We start from the raw sequence: 24,535 nt of genomic DNA on the forward strand, positions 1-24,535 counted from the left end.
GGTTATTTATTACAAGGCTTCAACAAGATAATGTGGCATGTCTAGCCCACATGACACACCCAGTGCACCTTTCAGTCTCCCCACTTGCATCCTGAGCAGCCCTCAACCCAGGGCTGGCTGAAAGCAGTTCACGTTCCTGTGGCCATGACCAGACAGGTTAGCGTCACGTTCTCATATCTATGCATAGGGGTGAGAAAACCACAGAAACGGTTTCTCCTGTTTTCTTTAGTCCTTTCTTGATACTTTATGATGTTATTTCCTAACGATCCTGCCCCACATGTTTGTGGCATCCCAGATTAAATTGCATCGTAAAGATAACAACCCAGTTGAAAGCCTTGTCCTTTTTTTCCCTTTGGACAACCTTGAGGAGGGGAAGAGTACTTTATGGCTCCCAGGTTTCCCTCTCAGCAACTTGCATTTTAAACTGAGGCATATTCATTGCAATATCATTTACACCAGCAGTTTTCTGGGTAAAATACAAATATCTGATCAGTGTCCAGTGTGACGCACATCACTTGTCCTTACCCCTGTGACTTTAATTTTGATTCTCTGTTACACAGTGAATAGAGGATTCAGTGTATCATGATCAGGAGGTACAAGACAATCTGACATAAGGGGGGAAATTAAACTCTAATAATTCTGTTTAAGGCAGTGACAGCCCAGGTCTTGGGTCTTTAGGGCTTCAGGAGACACCATGAGAACAGGAGTAAGTATTATATAAGCTCAGCGTCTTGCTTTAATCTTGGGCTCACACAGACGTTTATTAATCAAATAGAGTGATTTTAATATATATTCATGGGTAGTTCTCCAGCCTGGCCTGAAAAACTGTTTATTTTCACATTTCTAATTTAAGAGATTTTTCTGGAGGAGATAGACTTAAGAATGTTGAATTACTCTGGCAATTGTTTTGAGCTGAGATAATTTTCTCTTTCTCATATGAGGCTTCAAGGGCTTGAGGCCACACAAGTGTTAAATTCCGAAGTCTTTCAGAAAGAGGTACTTTTCCGATTTACTAACAGATCAGCATTTTCTTCATCTGTCTGCCTGGAGATGTGGCTTCAGTGAAACAGATCCCGGAAGGGTCTCCGAGAGGGAGGGCTCCGTGGCTGGTACTCTCCTGCCGGACTTGGCTCCACCAGGGTAGGGGTAAAGAGCCCTTCCCCAGTGAATGTGCTTTGTATTGAGGCCCTCAGACATTTTTCTGGTTTCCATTCTGCCTCATTAGTGCGCATATAAAGGACTCTATGAAAAATGGGAACCATTATTTGTGTTTTCATTAACTATAAGAAGCCTCTTCCCGGCTTTCCATCCCCTTCCCCCAATCAGATACAAAAGGAAAACAAATCAATGGTTTTGTTTAATTTTTTTGCTTATTTAATGTAACTGTCTTATTCCTCAAAGAGCTGAAGTTGCAAATCACATATCCAAGAAAGGACTGCTATTTATATAAAGAATTCTCAATGTTTAACCATAAAAACAGCAACGGTCCAGTTAGGAAATAGGCAAAAGACACCAAAGAAACATTTCACCAAAGAAGATGTTCACGTGGCAGATAGCACATGAAAAGATATTTAAAATGTTAGCCGTTAGAAAAAGCAACTTTAAAACCACAGTAAGGTACTAGGACACACCCATGACAATGGCCTAAAAGAAAAAATAATGACAGCAAGTGCTAGCAAGGTTGCAGAGAAACTGGACCTCTCACTTGCTGGGGGGGAATGTAAAAATGGCCCAACCACCCCTAGAAAACAGTATAGCAATTTTTTACAACTAAACATGCAACTACCGTATACCCAGCAAACGTACTTAGGGGCATTTATCCCAGAGAAAGGAAAACTTACTTTCACACAAAAACCTGTACACCAATGTTCATTGCAGCTTCCTTGACAATAGCTAAATGCTGGGAAAAACCCAGATGTCCTTCAAGGGGTGAACAGTTCAACCTTGATACATGCACACTAGAGAATATTATCCAGTAATAAAAAGAAACTACACACACAACAACTTTGACGACTCTCCAGGGAGTAACGCCGAGGGAACAATGCCAGTCCTAAAAGGTTACATGGTATAGGACTCCATTTATATACCATTCTTGAAATGACTAAATTATATGAATGAGACTCTATGAGAGGTTGCCAGGGGTCGGGGACAGGGCTTGAGACGAGGGAAGTGGGTGTGGTTATAAAGGGCAGCCAAGGGCTCGCTGTGGTGAGGGAGTGGTTACATAGCTCAGCTGTGGTGGTTAAATGCAGCCTACAGGCAGCATGAAATTTCAGGGAGCTAAAAACACATGCTCAAATGAATACATGTAGAATGAATGAAATGTGAATAAGACAGATGCGTTCTCCCAATCCCAGTGTCCTGGCTGTACTGTACTGGAACAGGCAAGATGTTACGCTGGGGGGAACTGGATGAAGGGCAGATGGGATCGCTCTGTATTATTTCTTAAACCACATATAAATATCTACAGTTATCTCAGGGCACCTGCGTGGCACAATCAGTTAAGTATCCAACTCTTGCTTTTGGCTCGGGTCATGATCTGCAGGTGGTGAGATCAAGCCTCGAGTCAGGCTCCAAGCTCAGTGCAGAGTCGGCTTGAGGTTCTCTCTCTCTCCCTACACTCCCACTTGCTTGTGCATGCTGTCTCTCTCAAATAAATAAATAAATCTTTAAAAAAATAAATCTACAATGATCTCAAAATAAAAAGTTTAACTTAAGTTCAATTTAAGTTTAATTAAAATGATGGGCACCTGGGTGGCTCAGTGGGTTAAAGCCTCTGCCTTCAGCTCAGGTCATGATCCCAGGGTTCTGGGATCGAGCCCCACATCGGGCTCTCTGCCTAGCAGGGAGTCTGCTTCCCCCCCCCCCCGCCTGCCTCTCTGTCTACTTGTGATCTATGTCAAATAAATAAATAAAATCTTTTTTAAAAATATGAAAAAAATGGAAACCACAATGTATTAATGTAAGAATGGGTGGGAGTTAAGTGAGGAAGGAACACTGTCCTTCAGTGGGCCTGTTCCAAGTGCAGGACTGGGGGATTCAAATAGAGTCACATCGTCCTCAAAATGTTCCTGTGACTAAATATTAATATTCCCATTCACAGGATAAGGAAACTTGAGGCTTGGAGAGGTAAAACATTTTGCACGAGACCTCCCCAGCAAGTAAAGGACAAAGCCCCAGTCTCTTAGATCTCAGTGCTCTTACCATCTTGCCGTGGGGGACCCCATCTCTGTAGCAGACCTTTATTGTCTCTCCCTGCTGCTGCTGCTGCTATGCCGACCAGTCAGGCCTAACCCTCAACTCCCACAGCTCCAGGGTTAATATGCCGGGACCTGCAACCATCTTTGTCCTCCAGCGGGAATTAAAGATTATTCAGTCAGACACGAGCCTTTGCCTTCTTTGCTAAGCAGATCATAAAGAGAACTCATGCAAAGAGCATTCAGAAAACCCAGGCCAACATCAGATAAGACAGTAAGTAACATTCCCAACAGTACAAAGGGCATTAATTAAAACAAATTGGAAAGATGTGTCTGTATAAATATTTTTGAAGACAACCTTGTCGAGAAAGAATTAGACCTTGGGGAGATTTATGAATTACTGATAATGATAGGGAAAATAAATCTTAGGAAGACAAAATCATTTAAGAATAGATTTTGTAAACTAATGAGATTGGTCCATTCCAGCAGGTGGATAGGAAAAAAGTGGAAAGAATGGGGGCATGGGAGCAGGATGGAAGCTAGAGTGAGGGAGGAGAGACCCTTCTCTGACTCAAAATCACATACCAAAGTAACGGAATATATCATTAAAATCAGCCTGGATGAAAGGGGAACCGAAGATGAAGTACAAATGGTAACAAACAGCCTTACTTTACTACAAAGGAGTAGACAGCCCCACTGGAGGCACTGGGAAAGCAAAAACTTGGAAAGGAACTTGGAAAGCAGCAGTCTAACTGGATACTGGAAGGCTGAAGCCAAAAAAAAAAAAAGGATACCTAAGTACTGTTCTCTAGTTAGAGCATCTATTTTCCACGGGGATGGAGGTGAGCAATTTTGAAGCTATTTTATGTAAATAACAGGAGCAAGCAAATGCATTGTGGATGCTAGAGCCTGGTTTCTCACTGTTGAAGAGAGAAGTTACAATAAGGGAAAGAAGGGAGCTGGAATGAACCCTGTGGTGTTGGATTGGAACTGGAGGGTTCAGTATGAACTCAAGAGTTTTTAATGTCTGCACGGGAGGGATTGTTATAGAAGGACATACAGAGGGGGGTGTGGATGTGTTTGTGTTACATAATTATATGGTATATAATTATAATGTCTAATATATAATTTCCTAGTTTTCTGTCTTCTGAGAGATGCCTAGAAACCACAAAACCCCAGTAGCATTGAGCACAACTCGCCTTCTTGGTTTCTAAATGCTGTTCAATTAAAAAAAAAAAAAAAAGCCTGGTTTTTTGGGAGAAACGTGGGATTCCTGAGCTGGGACAGAGAACAAACAATATGAGCCTGAATATCTTATGGTCCCAGAAAGCAAGAACATTGTTAATAAATGATGGGATCATGTCAGAAAGACACCAGAGCCAATTTAAAGGATGTTCCATTGGGCAAATCTGGGATAATTTGAGGAATAATATAAATAATGATAATGGATTACACCCTGCAGAATAAAATAAATATCCATGAGTCCATAGGGATATAAATAAATAATTGAATGAATAAACACAGCTGAAAGGACAGTTCCTCCTTATGGTAGAATTCTAATGAAAGCTGGGGAAGGAATGCTGGAAATAAAAAATGGCCATTTGGCGAACATCACGGTAGTGGTTGTTGCAGACCAGTGTCATCAATGTTTGCTAAAATTAGTGGGCAAAAGTATGATGGAAACGGGATATTTGCGTAGTCTCAAAGTATTTTCCCATAACATGCTTATTATTTACAGATACAGGGGAAGATAGTAACATAACAGTAGAGAACTCTGACAGACATCACCTCAATCAAGTATCAATGTTAGCACCACCAGAACCAAGACAAAGCAATGGCTGGCACCCTGGACAGGATGCACTGAGAAGGGGTGCAACATCGTCTCTGAGGTGTTCTTGCTGAGGGGCATGAATTCCATCCAATGGAGAGAAAACCTCAGACGAACCAAACTGATGGATGTTCCATCCAAAAACACTGGCCAGTACTTTTCTCCAGGATCCAGGTCATGAGATACTGAAGAGTTGTCCCCAGATAGAGGAGAATAGGATACAGGACAGTTACATGCAATGTGGGATCCTGGATTGGACTCTAGACCAGAGCAATACAATCCAGGGGAATTAGGAATATAGTCTCAAGATTTGTGCATCATGGGGCACCTGGGTGGCTCAGTGGGTTAAAGCCTCTGCCTTCGGCTCCGGTCGTGATCCCGGCGTCCTGGGATCAAGCCCCACATCGGGCTCTCTGTTCCGCGGGGAGCCTGCTTTCTCCTCTCTCTCTGCCTGCGTCTCTGCCTACTTGTGATCTCTGTCAAATAAATAAATAAAATATTTAAAAAAAAAAGATTCATGCATCATGCAAATGGTAATTTCCTGGTTTAGATGGTTGTGCCACCGTCCTTGGAGATGTTAACATGAGCAGAAGCCGAGTGAAGGATGTGGGAAGTCCTTGCACTGTCCTTGCTAAGTACTTTGCAACTTCGTTGAGTCAAAAATTATTTCAAAATAAAAAGTTTATAAAAATACATCAAACTACAAAGGTTATATTGAAATTATTACCGAACCAGTGAAACAAATTTATGTTTAATTGTATCCCATGAAACCAAAATAATAGTACTACTAGTACCTTTGAATGGCTCCTTAAACTTTACAGTGTTCTTACTTGCATTCTGTTACTGAAGCCTCAAACAAGCATTATTTCCGCCCAACCCCATTTTAGAGACGAAGAATCTTGATCTAAGAGGTCCTGGGTATAATTAAAACAAGGACAGATCACAGAGACAAGCAGAACTTCAAAACCAAATACACCTGCATCTACGTTCCAGCACTGCCATTTCCAGCCTGGTACAACCTTGGCCAAGCCAGCAGAGCAACCTCCAGGGCATGATAGCAGCTGCCTTTTGGGACTGTTGTGAGGATCTAAACCCTATAAACACTCCGCACAGAGCCAGGCACACCCTTGGCGCTTACTAAGCAGCAGGGGATGAGCATGGGATTTTGGAGCTGGGGGCACCTCCGCACACAGCCCAGCAGCCTTGCCCACCCAATACCGGAGTCAGAGCAGCCCCAACTGTGGTTCTGGCCCCTCTGCAGACACTGCAGGGGTGCGGGAGGTACGGCTTAATACTGAAGGGATCCATCTCTGCAAAACAGACGAAGGTGAATGTCTGTATTGTGTAGACTATCCATATAAATGTGCACATATTAATATATTTTTAAGAGTTAACAATAGGTACATTCGCAAAGTGATCATTTCTAATATGGGTATGTCTAAGGAATGAGCTAGGGTGAGGAGGAAGGAGGGCCGGTCCCTTGGCAGGCACCCTCTGCACCACCCTCAGAATCGTCCCCAATCTGTGCCCAGTTCTTCCGCTGTCTGTGAAGTGCTTGGAAACTTAAGCTCTTTGCACTATCTTTTCTGGTGGTCCGTTGGGGACTTCACGCAAGATAAGCTGTGGACTAAGGGGCAGGAGGAATGGCATGGCCTTGCCCAGTGCCCTGCATACCGCAGCTGCTCATTGCATACATATGCTGCAAATTTGGCCTAGAGGGTAGTCATCATCTCCATCATGTTTTGCACCAAATGGCTTCGCACTTGGTGGTCTTTCACTGTGTGGAATTCAGTTGACATAAATCTCATCTCAGAAATTAGCCCATGAGACAAATCATGCATAATCAACAATATCCTTGAACGTTCCCGTAAATCACTCCATGAAGGCTGACGTGTGCACAGCTGATATTATTATACTGCATATCTGTGTAGACAGCATGCAGACAGTGTGTTACCAGTGTCCAATTTTGGTTAAAATCATGGACCCTGGAACCAGAATGCCTTGGTTCCTACCACAGTGCTACAATTAATTCGCTCAAGAACCCCTACTTCACAGTTTGTACATCAGAAAAATGGGACTGACAATCACACTTCTTCCATAGTGGAGTCGTAAGCATTAAAGGGGTAATATGTGTAAAGCCTTTAGCTCAGCTCCCCACACTCTGTTAGTCGTCAGTACATGCCATCCATCATCATCGTTATTATACATGTATATATGTATGATATATATACAACAGTGCATATATAAAATACCATTTTAAATTAATTATGTAAACTGTAATATACCCTTAAGTTTTTTTCTGCTGTGACCCCTCTCCCCTTCCCCCACCCCCAGACTAGGTCCTCAAGCAGTAACAAGTCTCATTTTGTGCTGGTTTTATTTTTTTTTAAAGATTTTACTTATTTAAGAGAGAGATAGCAAGAGAGAACACAAATGGGGAGGAGAGGGAGAAGCAGATTCCCGATGAGCCTGGAGTCCAACATGAGGCTCGATCCCAGGACTCTGGGATTGTGACTGAGCCGAAGGCAGATGCTTAACCGACTGAGCCACCCAGATGCCCTTTGTGCTGGTTTTAAAGTCCCTCTGTGGTCTCCACGGGGCTAGCACTGCTCCTGAGTGAGCTCAAGTCCAGCTTCCACGTTTCTGAAATCAGATTGCGGCTGAATCTTCCCATCACATAGGCGGATGTGGCAGATCTATGTGACATGTTTTACTCTAGTCACAGAGGTAATATGAGGTATGCCTGCCTTGGACTCGAGATCCTGTTTAGACTCTAGACAGTGGGCCCCAAGATTCCACTGTGACGCCGTGTCTGGTTCCACTTGATGCTTATTGGGATGTCCCAGTAACCCAGGATAAGTATGTGCAATTATATCCAGCCTTCCAACCTTTGACTACAACCTGAAGTAAGGACACTGTTGTTTGTCCCCTCTTCAGTCTGAACACTAGAAGGATGGTGGCCACAGCGGGTGCAGTGGTGGTGATGGCTGCCCCAGTGGCAGCGGTGGTAATAGCATAGATCATGGCGCCATAATGACCGTAGTGTTAATTGCTCATGGTGTGGTGGTGGTGGTGGTGGGACCGAGCATGGTGTTGGTGAGGACGTGGATCTTGTCAGTCCTGGTATGATGGTGGTGGCACTGCCAACATGGTGGTAGTGGTAGGGATTGTGGTGTTCATCAGAAATGCTGATCATGATTTGATAACGGTAGTAGTGGCAGTGACCAAGTAGACTGTGATTCCATAATTTTCATTGGTACTTAAACCCTGATGTCAAGGTGGGGAAGTATTTGAGGAAGCTCTCCCCAAGTGATCTAATATATATCTCCACTTGTAAAACACTTCCTAGGCCTGGGTCTTAGGAGCAGTTCTCCTAAATCAGTGCAGCCTGATCCCTCTGCCATAACTTGCCAATGGAGTTAACTGTGTATCTCATGAGCTGTGGTCCTCTGAATGCTCACCCAGCAGAAGGTTCCATGACACCTAAATGCGCTTGGTACATCCTGAGCTTTCTGTGCCCTTCTTGGACAGTGACTGTGCACATCCACACGTTAGGGGCTCCTAAAGGATCTGCAGTCTCCAATAAGACCTTCACTTTTTCTACCCTGGTATTTCCAAAGCTTCCTTGACCACTGAACCCTTTGCGGGGTGGGGTGGGGGTGCTTGTTGGTAGGTGCCTATAAATCATTACACAGAACAGCTAGAGAAACACTAATCTAAACAACGCTTGGAATGAAAAGAAAAAGAAAACTTTTAGGAAATATGTCCCCCCAGAGGGACTAATTTCTTAGTGCTTGGTGAGAATGGTTAGCTTTCAGTTAGTTTTGCAACTCTAAATTCTGTCCTAGATGGCAAATGGAAGAAGGACATCTCCAACTTACATAATCAGAATTGACCAATGAATACATCAAACAAGTAGATGAAGGGTATTATTAGAAACAAACCTCAAAAGTGCAATTGCATTAAACCCCATCAAACATTGACGACCTAGGAAACCCAGTCCTTCTTCTTGACACTAAATATTTTTTTACTGAGATACAGCTGACTTTATCCTTTTATTCCATACTCATGGGTCATTTGGTTGTTACAGCAAAGCGGTCCTTCTTTACTTCTGAGCCCAGTGCTAGGTTAATAAAAGATCCTGCATAACTGAAGTCACGCTCAGTGCCGCCCTGTAGCTCTCCATGTGTGTCTCATAGTCACCCGGGGTTGCTTGGGAAGAATCAAAGTTCCTAAGCCTCCCTGCCAGAGAGCAGGTCCAGCTACAGCCCAGAATATGCATTTTTAACAAAGACATCAATCAGGGCAGACTCGCTTTGAGAAATATGAGGAAAAGTGCTGGTGTTAACATGCTGTCTTCCTCCTCTTCCCCCCATGTCAATCTTAGGAAGAATTCTCCTCGTTCCTCTCGCAGCTGGAGGAACAGCCCTGCCGGTGGAGGTGGGCTGACAGGCTGCTCAGGTCTCTTCCCTAATGTTGCGCCTGTTAACCTCAAGGGCAAAGCCCGCAACCCCACCAGGTATACTTATCGAATGAGGAAAACCGCTTCCTCGCTCTTCTAGTGAGTCCTTCCTACTCACTGAGTGATCGTTAGTCGTAACACGAATAATGCAAAAAGGCAGCCAAGCAATTTATATTTTATCCATAAAATTAAGCCCCGTGTTTCACCACAGCATTTAACTCCGTGACCTATTTTATTGAATCCCTTAGCAGATCTTGGACAGTTCCCTTGAGTGTAAATTACCATGAAGGTAAATTGAAAATGTATCAAGAAATGGGCAAGGATATTAGTGCAGAATCAAGGAGTCATCAAGCTTCAGTTGCTCTGAAGACTTTTTTAAAAAGTCTCTTTTCAGTATCGTTAGAGTAGAAAGAATTGATGTGATTAATAAGGCTTTACCTTTCTTAGGTCACCACGTGTCTTCTGCACCATCCATAACTCAGTTCAGAGGTCCCGTCCTCCAGAAATGGCTCCACCTACTCAGAGCCTCTTCTGGGCTCCTCGTGTACCTCTGCCCTCCACGGACCACCTCGTGGGGGCTGTCTCTCCCAGGAGTGAACCTTGGGGCTCCCACAGTATTCATCTCAGGATTTGCAGTGCTGGTACACCCCCTGGCTCCAAGTCCATGCCAGGCTGCCACCTACATGAATGCACGTGGCTCCCTCTTGCCTTTGGAAGAAGGGAAATGCTGTTTGTAGTGGAAATGAGGGCCAGGTCGGGGAAATTCAGATTCCACGGATATTTCTAGTGTCCCCTCCCACCCCACTGGACTTTGTCTTCTGCATTAGCTCAGTTGATTTGCGTAAAGAGACTGAAAACAGAGAGGTGAAGTCATTTTCCCCAAGTCACACAGCTCATAAGCAGCTGAGCAGAGTTCATCACTCAGGTTGGCCTCAGCCTACTCCCCCTCAAGTTCCTACCGCTACAAAACCTGTCTTAAGACCACAGTTGTGAGGGGCACCTGGGTGGCTCAGTCAGTTAAGCATCTGCCTTCAGCTCAGATCATAATCCCAAGGTCTGGGATGGAGCCCCGCATCAGGCTCCCTGCTCAGCCGGGAGCCTGCCTCTCTCTCTCTCTCTCTCTCTCTCTCTCTCTGCCTCTCCCCCAGTTCATTATCTTTCTCACACTTCTCTCTCTCTCTCTTGCAAAAATAAATAAGATCTTTTTAAAAAAGAGCACAGTGGTGGCATATGGCCCAGGACTAGTAATTCATCAGCGGGAAATGAGGCTGCCTCTCACACACCGAGATTCCACATACGGAGGCTGCCCACAGCAATGTTTCATGCGGCATTCCCATGACGCCTTCAGCAGACTGCATACCAAGCCAGGAGTGCCTGATTACAATCGGCCCCCACTGCCTCTTCTCCCATGTATAGTTCCTGTTGGATCTCAGGCCCCCAAAGAGACAGCAGTGAGTTTCTGAGGAGCCTTGAGACTCCAGCATCTGGGAGTTCTGGTGAGTTCTTTTTTAAAACCTACCTAGTCTGAAAGGAGACGCATTCTGTTCACCAGGCAGAGAGACACAGCCAGGAATTAAATGTTGGAAAACAGAGGCACACGTAAGAAAGAGGTTCTAATACCCTGAAAGCACGTAGGACCCCAGGAGCCGGCCACCCCATCAGAGGCTTTGTCAGCGCTTCGATAGAAATGGAAGGCATGCCACCAGCTGACCAGCACTAAGCACCTGGGACTCAGGAAAAGGGTTGTAGAGAATGAATGGAGCAGGAGAGAAGAAACAGAAAAGGCCCCGCTCTCCAGGACCAGAAAGGAAGTTTAAACCCTGTGAAATATTGCTGCTTTGTTGTTTACTTTGCCCGTTTTTTAAGAAGTTGCACACAAAAAACGCAGGACATTTGGAAATGAAAGAAAGAGAAAGCTCATGCTGACAAGCTCAGGCGTTGAAGGATTCTGGAGACCAGAGGGGGCTTTGTAGTGTGCAGGAAGAGCGTGCAGGTTGAAAGAAAGACTCCGTGTGGAAAGCAGTGAGGGAAATGGAGGGCAGACAAAAGAGCCACGTACACCACAGGCACTGAAGGGGGAGGGAGGATGGTCACACTGCCCATGGCCACCATGGTCCAGCCCACCCGCGGCACTGCCAGAGGACCACAGCTCTATGTGGGGTAATCAGAATCCCTGGGTCTGTTCTCCCTGCCCCAGGCTTCCTCCATCCAGGCATTTAGTGGCTTTTTCAGGTGGGGGTACTTCTGGCCAGCAGCGCACAGAGTCGAGCAATAAAGAGGCAGTTTCAAGTTCATCTGGACCAGGAGCGCTAAGAGCAATTTGGCTGAAGAAACAGACAAACAAACCAAAAAAGCAGGACTTAATGAAGAAAATAAAGAAGAGCATGCCAAAATGGCCTCAAAGCCTCAACAGCCTCATGTTTTCCAGATGTCGCTTGGAGGCCAAGTTTAATCACAATAAGCTCTTTGTAAAAGTGTGCAGATCCATTTAGCTGAGATCCTGGTCTTTTTTTTTTCTGAACCTGCTTAACATCACTCTGGCTTTCTTCCCTTGTTTACCTTGTAACACTTGCTCCTGGTATTTCTTAAAAGACTTTGCCTTTCAAGGCCCTATTTCCTGAGGTGCTTTTCAGCCACCACAACCAAAGAAAGAAGGAAAGGGACAGAAGGGTCCGTGAAGTGGGTAAGGGTTGGACTGTGTCTGTGCACACAGGGACACTGAGCTGCTCTGAGCAGGGGTGGAGTGTGCCGGGGGAAGGGGGGCAGTAGGAGCTGGCCAGACTCTGAGCATGACCTCACGCTTCACTCAGTTGTTTGGACAAGTGTAGTTTTGTTTTAGACACATATGGTAATTCTTAATAAAATGCTGATAAATGGGCCAGAACGTTCCCTGTTATAATAATGAAGTCTTTACACTTTGGAATGCTATCAAGTCTTGGTTCATGGTTTGTGAGGCTGCTAGCATTTTAAGGATCAGTAACGTGGAAGCCCAGTGTTGCTGGGGAACATGGTCTGCTCTAGATGGGTGGGATCCCTGTCATACCCCCAGAGTGGTCTGGTCTGGGACCACACACACACACACACACACACACACACACAGGTGGAGCTGCCGAGTGGTACCCTCGTGAGTTCTGGCTGGCTTAGGGCTCTTTGAACCTCACTGCCAGTCACCAGTATAAGACAACAGGAAAAGTACAGGCACACCTGCTTTGGATCCCAACCCTGCCATTGCCTGGTAGTGTAACCATAGGAAAATGATGTGATCTTCCTGAATCTCCAGTCCTATGCCAGTTATTATTACTACACAGCAAACCACCCCAAACTCAGTGATGTAAAGTGACCATTTTGTCACACTCACAGATTCACTGGGTTAGGAATCTGGACACAGCCCAGTGAGAACGGTTTGTCTCCTCCCCACAATATCTGGAGACTCAGCTGGGAGGACCTCCACGACCAGGAGTGACTAGACAGACAGCTGGGATCAGGAGTCACCTGGAGACTTCTGCACGCACACATCTGGCAGTGGATGCTGGGTGTTGGCAGGGCTGTTGACCAGAGCGTGGGTAGGTGGCTTCACTCTGTCACCATGGAGTCTCTCTGCATGGGCTAGCTTGGGCTTTCACAGCCTGGCAGCGGGGTTCCCAAACCAAGTGTCCCCAGATCTTAAGGTGGTCCTGCAGGACATTTTTATGACCTCACCCCAGCTGTGACGTAGTGTCACTTCTACCTCTGGGTTAAACATTCATCAGTGCTCACCCAGGTCCAAGGGGAAGGGGCACAGACTTTTGATGGAGGAGTGGTTGGGTTCTAGGAGAGCACACATGCCAGGAGACGATGTCGTGGCCATCTTGGAAAAACACGACCTTGCCACAGTTCCCTGCTCTACCGATATAATGACAAGAGGGTGGCGGGAGTGACAGTTGCTGAGCACCAGCTAAGTGTGGCATACTGTTTTTGTGTTATCAAACCCTCACTCGTTGATTTAAAATAACTCTGGGTCCAGGAAAATAAAAGGGGTAATGGCTACCTCACATATCCTTCTCCTGGAGATGGCACAGGCACGGGATTGCAAGTCTCACCAAGCAAGCAAGTTTTGAGTTTTTGTTCATCTCACATCTACGAATATGCTGTTGGCCAAAGGGAGTCTCATGGCCAAGTCCAAAGTCAAGGGGTGGGGAAGTACATCCTGCCTTTGTGAGGCTGTGGCGGGGGACTGTGTAGTGGTATAATGACAGAGTGAGGAATTAGGACCAATAATTCAATCTACCAGAGCCGTTTTCTAGAACAAAGAAAATTGGATAAGGATATTGTGGCATTACAGCTGGTGTTTAACAGTATAATCGGGGATGCAAAATACCCACATAAAGTAGTAGGTTATCAAATTGCTAATAAAAGAATAATTCAACATGACCAGGTAGCATTTATCCCAGGTATTCAAGGACAATATACCATAAAGATATCTATTAATATATTGCATTACTAAGACAATATATTTTTATGGAACCTAAATCATCATCTCAGTACACACTTAAAAGTCATTCAATAAAATCCAACACCTACTTAGGGATTTTTTTAAGCTCTTAGTAAATTAGAACTATAAGGATACTTATCTAGCATGACATATAATGACATAACACTTCAGAAGCATTCCCACAGAAGCAAGGAAATAGAAAAGAATGACTACTTACCATCATCATTTCTAACGGCATCAGTCAAAAATAAGAAATAGACTTACAGATAGGAGACCTAGTTTTCATTATTTGCAGGTGGTATCATGGTATCCCTAGAAAATCCAGGGGAAGCATCTGAAAACCTAGCAGAACGAATACATTCAGTAAGGTAGTCCAGATTAAAAATAAGCCAAAATACAGAGTTTTCGACATAACAGTTGTGATACAATGCCATGAGCTGTTTATGGTCTATAAAACATATGTAATATGTAACATATAAAAATACATATAACCTGTACCTTAAAATAAAATTTGAGGAAAAAAAATCATGCATCAGAGAAACTGCCAAGGACACCTGTCCCCAGGACGAACCTGAACTAGAAACATGAAGGACGCTGGGACGGGGCTCTGCCCCTCTGCTGGGAGGCCTCACTAAATGCAGATACGAGCAGCTCCTCAAGGGAATGGCCAGTTATTGATGGGCTTTCCAGTGAACATACCCATGGCTATTTGTCTTTATTTAACTTGAAAAAAGTATCCCAAGGTTCACCTGGAAGACTAACCAAGTGCTCAGAAAGTTCTGTGAGACATTAAGATATAATTTTTTTTCAAAAGTGGTTACATGAGTGTGATGCTGACTCTAGACAGCACAATGGAACACGAAGTCTACGTAAAAAGATAAGACACGGTAAGAGTAAAACTCAGAGTCAGTGGTATGGAAGACACAGTTTTTATAAAAGGAAGTGGGTGGTCTCTATAAGTACTTTTTTCCCCTTAAGTGTTTAAGGAAAAAAGTCAATTTGATTGCCTACCTTATATATTAAGTATTCTTATAATACTAAAGATAGGGCTGCCTGGGTGGCTCAGTCGGTTAAGCATCTGCCTTTGGCTCAGGTCATGATCATGGATCAGGTCCTGCGATTGAGTCCTGCATTGGGCTCCCTGCTCAACGCAGAGCCTGCTTCTCCCTTCCCCTGCTCTTGCGCTATTGCTTGCTCTTTCTCTCTCCCTCTCAAATAAATAAATAAAATCTTTTTTAAAAATTACTAAAGATAAACCTTAGAAGGGGAGGAATTCCCCATCAATGGTTGTTTCCTTTGACCTCTAGCTCTCTCCTTGCACTACACAAGTGCATTTCTGAGATGCAAAGAAAAATCAAAAGGACAAATGCCTTTGTCCTTTTTCTGTGAATAAAATAATTAAGCAGGAACCTACCCAGACTCTGACAGGGCTGCCCAGCAGCCCATATGGGACAGACAAAGGCAAGAAACCACTCAGTGAAGAGTAACATATCATCTGAAAAGGAACTGCCTTTCCAAAGATGGTCCCAGCCTACAGATTCTGGCCAAGAGGATGCCCTCTACTTAGGAAGATAAATTACTCAATTTCTGGTTCTCCATGAGATTCAGGAGAAAAATGTGAGCATAGCAGAAGATCAACCTGTCAGGAAAAGCAGCAGTCTAAGGACAGTGAAGGGCATTTGGGATGAAAAACATTTTTGCCAAATTAGCGATCAGTGGAGCCGAGGCAGCAGGGAGGCGATTTCTGGCAACCAAATAGAAAATGAGAATGAGTTCCAGAACTAAAGAAAAAGATAAGGATATGAAAATCCTAAGAGGAGATAAGGAACTGAGACAAGCAAGTAGAGCAGAGACACAGTACTCAGTCAGAGAAATGATAGAAGCATCCCTGAGAGGACCAGTTGAGGCTTTGCTTCACAAGCATGTGGGGAGTTTTAGTTGATTGAAGACCTAGACCAAGTTCCCAGCAGCCAGACTGGAGTTGGGGGAGAGGTCCAGGACGTGGAGAAGAACCCTCTCTGTGTGGTGCCAGCAGACTCAACAGGGCAACGTTTCATATACTTGTTAAAAAGGGTTCATAGGGACACCTGGGTGGCTAAGTCAGTTAAGCATCTGCCTTCTTCTCTGGTTGTGATCCCAGGATCCTGGGATCAACCCCTGCATCGGGCTCTCTGCTCCATAGGGAATCTGCTTCTCCCTCTGCCTGCCACTCTCCCTACTGGTGTTCTCTCTCTCTTTGTCGAATAAATAAAAAAAACTTTTTAAAAAAGTTCATATGCATAAAAAGACAAGGGAACAATTACTGTGAACACGTGGTTCACAGCCAGAGAAGCTCAAATGTCTAATAAGTCATAAAAATCACACAAATCATCTTAAATGCAAATTTTAAAGCACAAAAGGTTCCTGCAGATCAGCAGAGATGTTTTTAGATGAATAATCCCAGCACTAGCCAGGATGGCAAGAGATGGGTTCTCTCATACCATGCTGGTGACGCTCTCCCCTTGTTCAGAATTTCTGAAAAGCAGTTTAGCAAGATGTAGCAAAAGCCCCCAAAATGTTCAAGCTGGTGATTTTCCTTTCTAATAATTTATCTTAAAAATGTATCTAAAAATTGCAACTAAAAAGATCTACAAAGATGGCTGCAATATGTTAAGTCAAGCATACCATATGTATATACACACACACACATATGTATGTGTATATATATATATGTATATATATATATGTAGATATATATATATATATATATCTTCATTATTATGCAGCCATTAAAAATGGTGTTTTCAAAAGAGTGCTCACGGCCAAGAAGAATGCTAATGATAGAATCTAGAAGATACAAAAATTGAATTTACATTATCTGAAGAAAAACAGAGAAGAAAAAGGCAATTAACCAAAATATAAGCAATATTAACTTCTTAGATATGTTTTGTTGATTTTTGATTCTTTATACTTTTCAGTATACTGAAATGTTTGTACCAAGTGCATTCATTTTAAACTAATTTTCTATATTTATAAGTATATGTACACTACAAGTTAGCTTGCTATAAAGCTTATGGTAACTTTGTTCCATCCATCCCTACCCCTGATTCCTGGTTCCCAGAGCAGTTGTGTTTGACTTTTTCAGCCATCTTCTCTAGTATTTGTCTCCCTAATTTTGTATAATAAGCTTATACTGTGTTTCTTGATTTTTCAGATTTAGATAGTATCTGTTGGCTTCCAGTTATGAAAAGGGAAGATTTATCTCTCTCACACCCCTACCCTCACACTTCACCTCCACCACACACTCTCAGATTGGCTCACAACTCTGGGCTGAAGGAATATTGTTTACATTTATATCTACATAAATGTCATTAATTAAGCCACGTAGCACACTAGATTTACATGGCATCCCATGTGAACTTCGGTTCTTCCTGGAGATAATAATTGCTTTCTGTATTATTTCCTTATGTTCCTTAGGCCTGTCACTAATTCAGTCCCAAAATTTCCAGATCTTCAAAACTCATCTCCGTATACATAGACTTATCATGTCATCTGTCCCATTTTGATTCTGCTCATACCCTCCCTGGTGTCTTCCAGCTCCTGTCTGGACGGTGAGCTCTCCGTGCTGCAACAGTGCTGTCATCTGAGATGTCCCCTCGCTGTTTCCCTGGGGTTCCCTGTCCTGGTGTGAAAGGACCTTGGATTTATTGGGTCCTGTGCCTTCTGCTTTTTTTGGCCTGCTTCTGTTTTGGAGAAATGCATCCTCCTGCGTCTTTCTATCCCTAGAAAGGATCTATGGGAGCTAAATTTTTGAGACCCCTTGTGTATATGAACACAACTTTATTCCACACGCCAATTCAGAGGTCAGTCAACTATAGCCTGTGGGCCATCTCTGGTCTATAGTCTGTTTTCCTTCTTTCTGTAAGCTAACAGTAAGACTTTTTTTTTTTTTTTAACATTTTAAAAGGACTGTTAAAAGAAAAGAAAAAAAAAAGGAATATGTAACAAAGATTGTATGTGGCTCCCAAAGCCTAAACTATTTGCTATCTGTCCCTTGATAAAAGAAAGCTTGCTGACCCCTGTTCTGATTGTTTGGTTGTTTGGCTGAATAGAGAATTCGAGGTTGGCAATAATTTTCCTTTCACAATTTGAAGGCTTTGCTCCACTGCCTCCTGGATCCTGGAATTGCTGTTGAGAAATCCAGTTTTGTCCTGTGTCCTGTTCTGGTGTGTTTGACCTCTGGTTTTCTCTCTGGAAAATTTTGGCATCTTCTCCATGAACCCGATGGTCTGAAGTTTTCTAATGGTTTGTCGTGTGTACACTTTCTGTCCTTCAAAGTGCTAAGCACGCAGAGGGTATTTAGTTCTGAAAACGCCCTTCTAGTCTGGGAAAATGTACTATTTCTATGATGTTTTCCTCCCTCTGTTCTCTTCTGGAAATCTCTGTTACCAAGATATTGGGCCTCCCAGGTCAGTCCTCTAATTGTATCTTATTGGCATATGATTTCCTCAGGTTATCTTTACTGGCTTTATTCACCAGAATGCACATTCCATGAGGACAGGAATCGGTCTGCTTCGTCACCCTGTGTGTCCCAGCACCTAGCACAGTACCTGATGTGGAACGGGCAGTGGGTGAATATTGTTGAATGAGTGGATATTTTTCGATTTCTAAAAGTTTCCTCCTGTTTTCTTTTTTTTTTTTTTAAGATTTTATTCTATTATTTGACAGACAGAGATCACAAGTAGACAGAGAGGCAGGCAGAGAGAGAGAGAGAGGAAGAGAAGCAGGCTCCCTGCTGAGCAGAGAGCCCGATGCGGGGCTCGATCCCAGGACCCTGGGATCATAACGTGAGCCAAAGGCAGAGGCTTTAACCCACTGAGCCACCCAGGCGCCCCTTCCTCCTGTTTTCTGACTGGCCCTTTGAGAGCATCCCACTCATGGATGGGCTGTCATCTCTTACCCTCCTGATAATATTATTTGGAGATTCTTGAAATTTCCTTTTGCTCTGTGCATTGACTGCCTTTGTATCCTCCAAGTCCCTAACCTGGCGATGGTTTTGGTCTCTTTTTCCCAGTCAGCAATTTTCTAAAATTTGTCTCTTAGACTATTCACTTATATTTGCAGATAAGGCCCTACATGCTGGCTGGAAGCTCTGAGTATATGAGTGAAGCCAGTGGGCCTCACGGTCATATGATCAGACCCTGGATCCAAGACCCCTGAATGTACAGATCTGTGGGTGTCTTCTCCTGAGTGGGACTGTTATTCTGAAAGCCAAACATTAGCCTCTTGTCTGAAGGATGGTATTTCTCCCTCCTCTACCTATGCCTGTATATGGGAGGCAAGGGTCTCTCTGGTCCAATGTTGTCAGAAAGCAGACATCCAGCCTTCTGCCATGATGGGAGAATAGGTAGGTAATTGCTCCTTAGGCAAACTTTGAACTGGTCCTCCTGTGTTCGGGCCCTCAGTCACCCCCTTCTCCCATTCCTGAGCCACTCTGCACTGCTGCTGCCACACAAGGCACCTCGCCTCTTCCCACCTTTGTTGCCTGCAGACTCTGCTTGTGAACCAACATTGTGCATCAGCTCTCCAGCTTCCAAAACTGTGTTGACCTTTCCCATCCGTGGTTGCCTCTTTTCCCACTCTTTTTGCCCTGGTGATTTCATATGTATTTTACTCCTTCATTGCCATTTTGTTAGAACAGGGGTTGAGATAAAGAAGGAATTCTGTCCACCATGTTAAACTCACAGCCATCTATCACTATGGTAACCCAAAAGCAAGGCCAGTAGAGCTTCGTACTAAGAGATGTGCGGGTCATGTTACCCAGAGTTAAAAGTCAGGTTCACATCCTTAGAGAGCTGTCCAGTCTCGTGGGAAAGACAAACAGATCTTTACGGTACAGATGCTGTAATGGAGCCGTGTCGGGGCAGCAGTAAGCTGCCGGAGAAGTACCTGCATCTACCTAGGGGGAGAATGGGTCATGTGAGAGGCAATACAGGGATTGTGGGAAAGGGAAGAGGCTTGAGCTCACGACCATTTGGAGAGCAAGAAGAAGTTTTAGCCCAAATTGTTATTTTTATTGGTTCTCTTCTCCTGGGTGCTGTAACAAAGCATTGATTTTCTCCTTGTACCACCTGCCCTGTCAAGATGAGCCAAACCATCAAAAGTGACACCTGAGACTCCAGGGTGCCTGCACAGCTGCCTGGAGGGCCACCTGGAGCCCCACTCCTTTCCTCCAAACAGAGATTAATGTGCACGTTAAATGTACGTAAATTGCCCAAGAAAGTGGGCACTCTTCAGAAGCTGGCCTCCCCCCCTTTTTTTTAAGTGGAAAAGAAAAAGATCATATTCCATGCATAACATGGGACTCAGATATGCAGACCTAGAACTTGCTTTGCTTTCTGTAACACCCGCCTTGCTCTGAAGCCAGCATTTCCATGAATGGTGAAAAAATTTACCACTTCAGGGTAACCATGTTCTGATTTTAAAGCCGTTGTGTTACAGGTCAGTTTTTAATCAAGTCAGTCTTTTGCTGCCTGCTTCTCCCAAAAGTGAATGAAGCATCACAGGTGGTAGTCTGTCATCCTAGCATCTGAAACAGGGTATCTGGGTCTTGGGCACTGGCCTCTATCCTCTCTGCCTCCACTACTGATGTGCCCCCAGCCTCAACTGGCTAAGGCCCCATGCCCAGGCTCTCCCTGGTTCTAACACCACCATGGTCCTTGGCTTTGCACTGCACACCCTGTGTTCCCTACTGGCCACTCCCGCTTCCCCCAAAGTAGCCCAGCTGACTGTTTATCCTCAGCCTCTTTCACTCCTCCTCTCAAAGAGCCTTGGGGATTTCTGTGGATATCTGCCATGCCTCACTGAAGGCAGGGGAGGGGATATTTCCTGAAGGCCTCTCTGCCTGTCATGGAGCGCTGCCACTTCTACTCTACTGGTGCTCTGCCGGCACAGAGCAAGATGGTTTCCTCCTGGAATTCTAAGTGGGAACCAAAATACCAGCCCACCTGCTCTGTGGTTCCCAAAACTAAGCCTATTAATTATAACCTCCCCCACTCAACACACAGGAGGCTTTGTCTCCAAAGGGTAAGAGGATGTAGGGAGCAGGTCTCCACTTGGCTCTAAAGTCTTGGTCACCACAAATCTTTCCTACCAGGTCCTTCCCTCTGCCTGCTGCTCATTTCTCCACCCACCCCACCCCAGCTCCCAGAAGGGGTTTTTCCTTTCCATTTTCGTATTCTCTCCTTACTCCTCTGTGGATTTTAGTAAAATTGTGTGCTCTTACTCCCTAGACTCTGGCTCTTGATATTTTTTAGGGAGACTTTCAAAATTTGATCAGTCTTTCTCAACAAACCCTGATTCTAACCTTCACCAGTATTTCTCTGAGATGAGTTTTTGAAACCAATTTCTGGAAGTGAAAAGATGAACATCCTTGCCTTATTCTCCACTAGTTCTGTCATCCCCCTGATAGAGTGGATGCCTCCGCCTCCAGGAAGGATAAATGCATCAGGGAACTCTTAGCTTCCGGGAAGGTATGTGCGTTGGGGGAGTGGGGGGTTGGTCAGGCTACCTTCTTTGGATCAGGTCTCTCACTAAAAACAAAAACAAATGGTGAGCAGAACATTTTTCAAACCTCTCTGTTAAAGCCAAAAAGTGGGGATGTCTCAGACCAGCTGGGAGAAAAACCCCTAAAACCAGGGAGGTTAGTAAGCAGGCTATTAGAACATCAGAGCCACTGATGCCCTGTGGGCACTTGCCAGTACTGCTCACTTAAGCTTTGAATCAGCAGCCATACAAGTCAACAAAGAATTCAAAGGGTCCCACATGAAATGGGACCCCAAAGAGCTGTACCCTCAGGGTCTAGATCTTAACCTCCTTCTCCCCCCAGTCCTAGAGGCCTTCAGAGAAGCCCTAGCACTAAGGCAAGCCAAAGAAGAAAAAGGCAAGGATAAAATACTGATAGGAAGAAACGGCTGCACATCTGTCTTCACTCAGATTTGCAGCCCCTTGCTGGAATTATTCAAAGAACCTTAAGTCGACACCTTCATTTAAGGTCATCCATGACTTTCAGTAATTCCAGGGACCTGGGAGACAGATACATGAAGCTTTCTCTGGAGGAGGGCATATCTATCTGACACCCGGGGGAGAGCCCCCCAACAAATGATTAGTCAGGGGCATTGACTGGCAAGTAGTCAAAAATCCTACAAAAATCACACCATCATTTCAAGAGTTGTAGAGAAAATGTTTGACAAAACTTAGTTATGACAAAAGCTCTTAAACAGAGAATAGCTGGGAATGTTTCTTAAAGCAGCCTATTTATCAGGGTAGACCAGGTCAGTCTACCATAATAAATCCCCCAATTTTAAGAGCTTAGCATATTAAAGAACGTTTCTCCCTCATCAGATAAATCCCATGTAGTTCCTGAAGGGCTAGAGGGCAATTCACTGCCCAGCCGTGTCTCAGGAATCCTAGTAGGCCCCACCCATGACTTTGCATCCTTAACTTCAGCTTTCAGATTCACTATAAAAGAGTTGTAGGGTCAGCAAGAATTTTTATGGCCAAGTCTAGATGGGCCAGACATCACTTCTTACCCACATCCCATTGACTACAACTCAGTGAGATCACAGAAACCCAACCTAATTTCAAGAAGAATGGATGTATTAGCTTCCAGTGTGCCCAGAAAGGGGAAAACAGAGTTTTAATGAACACATGGCATTGTCTTTGCCACAACTGAAAAAGGATAGCTACAGAAAACTTGCAGCAGACATCATATGTAATACTGAAATTCAAAAGCTTTTCCTCTGATAGTGGCAATAAGGCCCCCTAACACCACCTTTATTTGGTATCATGCTAGAGGTCTTCGGTGGTGCAGTGAGAAAGACAAAAGGCAGAGGGATTGGAAATGCAGCAAATTTGTCAGTATTTTCAGATGGCATATTTTGGACACAGCAGATTCAAAAGACTGTACAGATAAACAATTAGAATAAGAGAGTTTAGCAAGGTTACTACATATGCATTCAGGATGCCTAAATCATATGTCTATATATTAACAAGAAACAGAATAAAAAATATATTTTAAATGCCATTTATTGGGACGCCTGGGTGGCTCAGTGGCTTAAGCCTCTGCCTTCAGCTCAGGTCATGATCTCGGGGTCCTGGGATCGAGCCCCACATCAGGCTTCCTGCTCAGCAGGGAGCCTGCTTCCCCCCACCTCCGCCTGCCTCTCTGCCTACTTGTGATCTCTGTCTGTCAAATAAGTAAATAAAATCTTTTAAAAAATGAATAAATAAATAAATTCCATTTATAGTGGCATCTAAAAAATCAAGTGTCTAGGAACAAGTCTTAGAAAAGGTGCTTAGGCTCTCTATAAGAAAAACTATAAAACTTTATTTAGGGATATTTAAGAAGATCTAAACAAATGGAAAGATATACCATGCTTGTGGATTGGACAGCTAAAAACTGTAAAGGCTTGAGTTCTCCCTAAATTAAATTATAAATTCAGTTCAGTACCTATCAGAATTTCAGTAGGTTTTGCGGGGAGGGGCAAGGAGAGGTGCTTCATTTGTGGAATCTGACAAGCTCGTTCTGAAATGTATACGGGAAGTACAAAAAGTCAAGAATTGCCAAGCCACTCCTCAAGCAGAAGCTAGTGGGAGGATTTGCTTAACCAGATACCAAGATGTGTAATAAAGCTATATGAAGCCAAGCAGTGTGCTGTTGCACAGTGCTGGGCAAATAGAGCAAAGAACAGAACAGCAGAGAAGCAGGCCCTTGTACAGGTGAACACTGATGTTCAACACATGGTTGGCAGAGCACAGCAGCAGGGTGGATGGGGGCTTTTTGGTAACCACTGCTGGAATAATGGACTATCCAAATGAAAAATAACTTAATAGGATTCACATCGTGCACAAAGACCCAAATGTGAAAAAAACAGTAAACTTTTTTTGAGATAATACAGGAAAATGTCTTCATAACAAAAAAAGCACTGGCCATAAAGGAAAAAACTAATAACCCAACCCAACTACATTAAAATTAAGAACATTTTTTTTTCATTTTCAAAGGATTCCATTAAAAAGCAACAATAAGGCAAGCCATAAAACAAGAGGGTATTTATAACTCCTATAACCAACTAATAAAAGGCTTGTATGTAGAATATGTAAGGAACTCTACGAATCAATGTTAAAAAAGCAGACAATCCAAAATATGGGCAAAAGATTTGAACAGGCACTTTCACAAAAAATTTAAGCCTGAATGTTAAATAATATATACGAATAAATGCTCAGCCTCACTAGTGAGCAGGAAAATGAACTTTAAAACAACAGTGAGATTTAATTGCACGTCTCTCAGATTGGGAAGATCCTGACCATAACCTTGTGTGGCAGGGCCCAGAGCAAATGAAACTCTACTGCGTGGCTGGTTGGAGGACAAATAGCTATAACCACTTTGGAAAACGGTCCAGCATTATCTAGAAAAGCTGCAGAGACATCTGCCCTATGACTCAGCAGGTCTACTCTTAGATGTGTGTCCTAAGACAGGCATGGCTCTGTGCACAGGGAGACTTGGGGAAGGATGTCCATAGCAGCGCAGTTTGTAATTG

The 24,535-nt window shown here is 43.9% G+C and overlaps 1 protein-coding gene across 3 annotated transcripts in view; it reads left to right on the forward strand.

Moving 5' to 3' along the window:
* Positions 1-24,535, forward strand: part of NMNAT3 (nicotinamide nucleotide adenylyltransferase 3) — a 117,942-nt gene that overhangs the window by 79,880 nt on the left and 13,527 nt on the right. The window contains exon 1 of one of the 3 annotated variants that reach the window (XM_032869573.1): positions 9,463-9,544. The exons of the other annotated variants lie outside the window; for them this stretch is intronic. Coding sequence (XP_032725464.1) covers positions 9,499-9,544 — 46 coding nt within the window. The 5' untranslated portion in view covers positions 9,463-9,498. Of the gene's footprint in view, positions 1-9,462; positions 9,545-24,535 lie in introns of those variants that run through there. 3 annotated transcript variants of the gene reach the window in all.

The sequence above is a fragment of the Lontra canadensis genome, unplaced genomic scaffold (assembly GCF_010015895.1).
Source record: "Lontra canadensis isolate GAN:19392208 unplaced genomic scaffold, GSC_riverotter_1.0 scaffold38, whole genome shotgun sequence".
Classification (NCBI taxonomy): Eukaryota; Metazoa; Chordata; class Mammalia; order Carnivora; family Mustelidae; genus Lontra; species Lontra canadensis.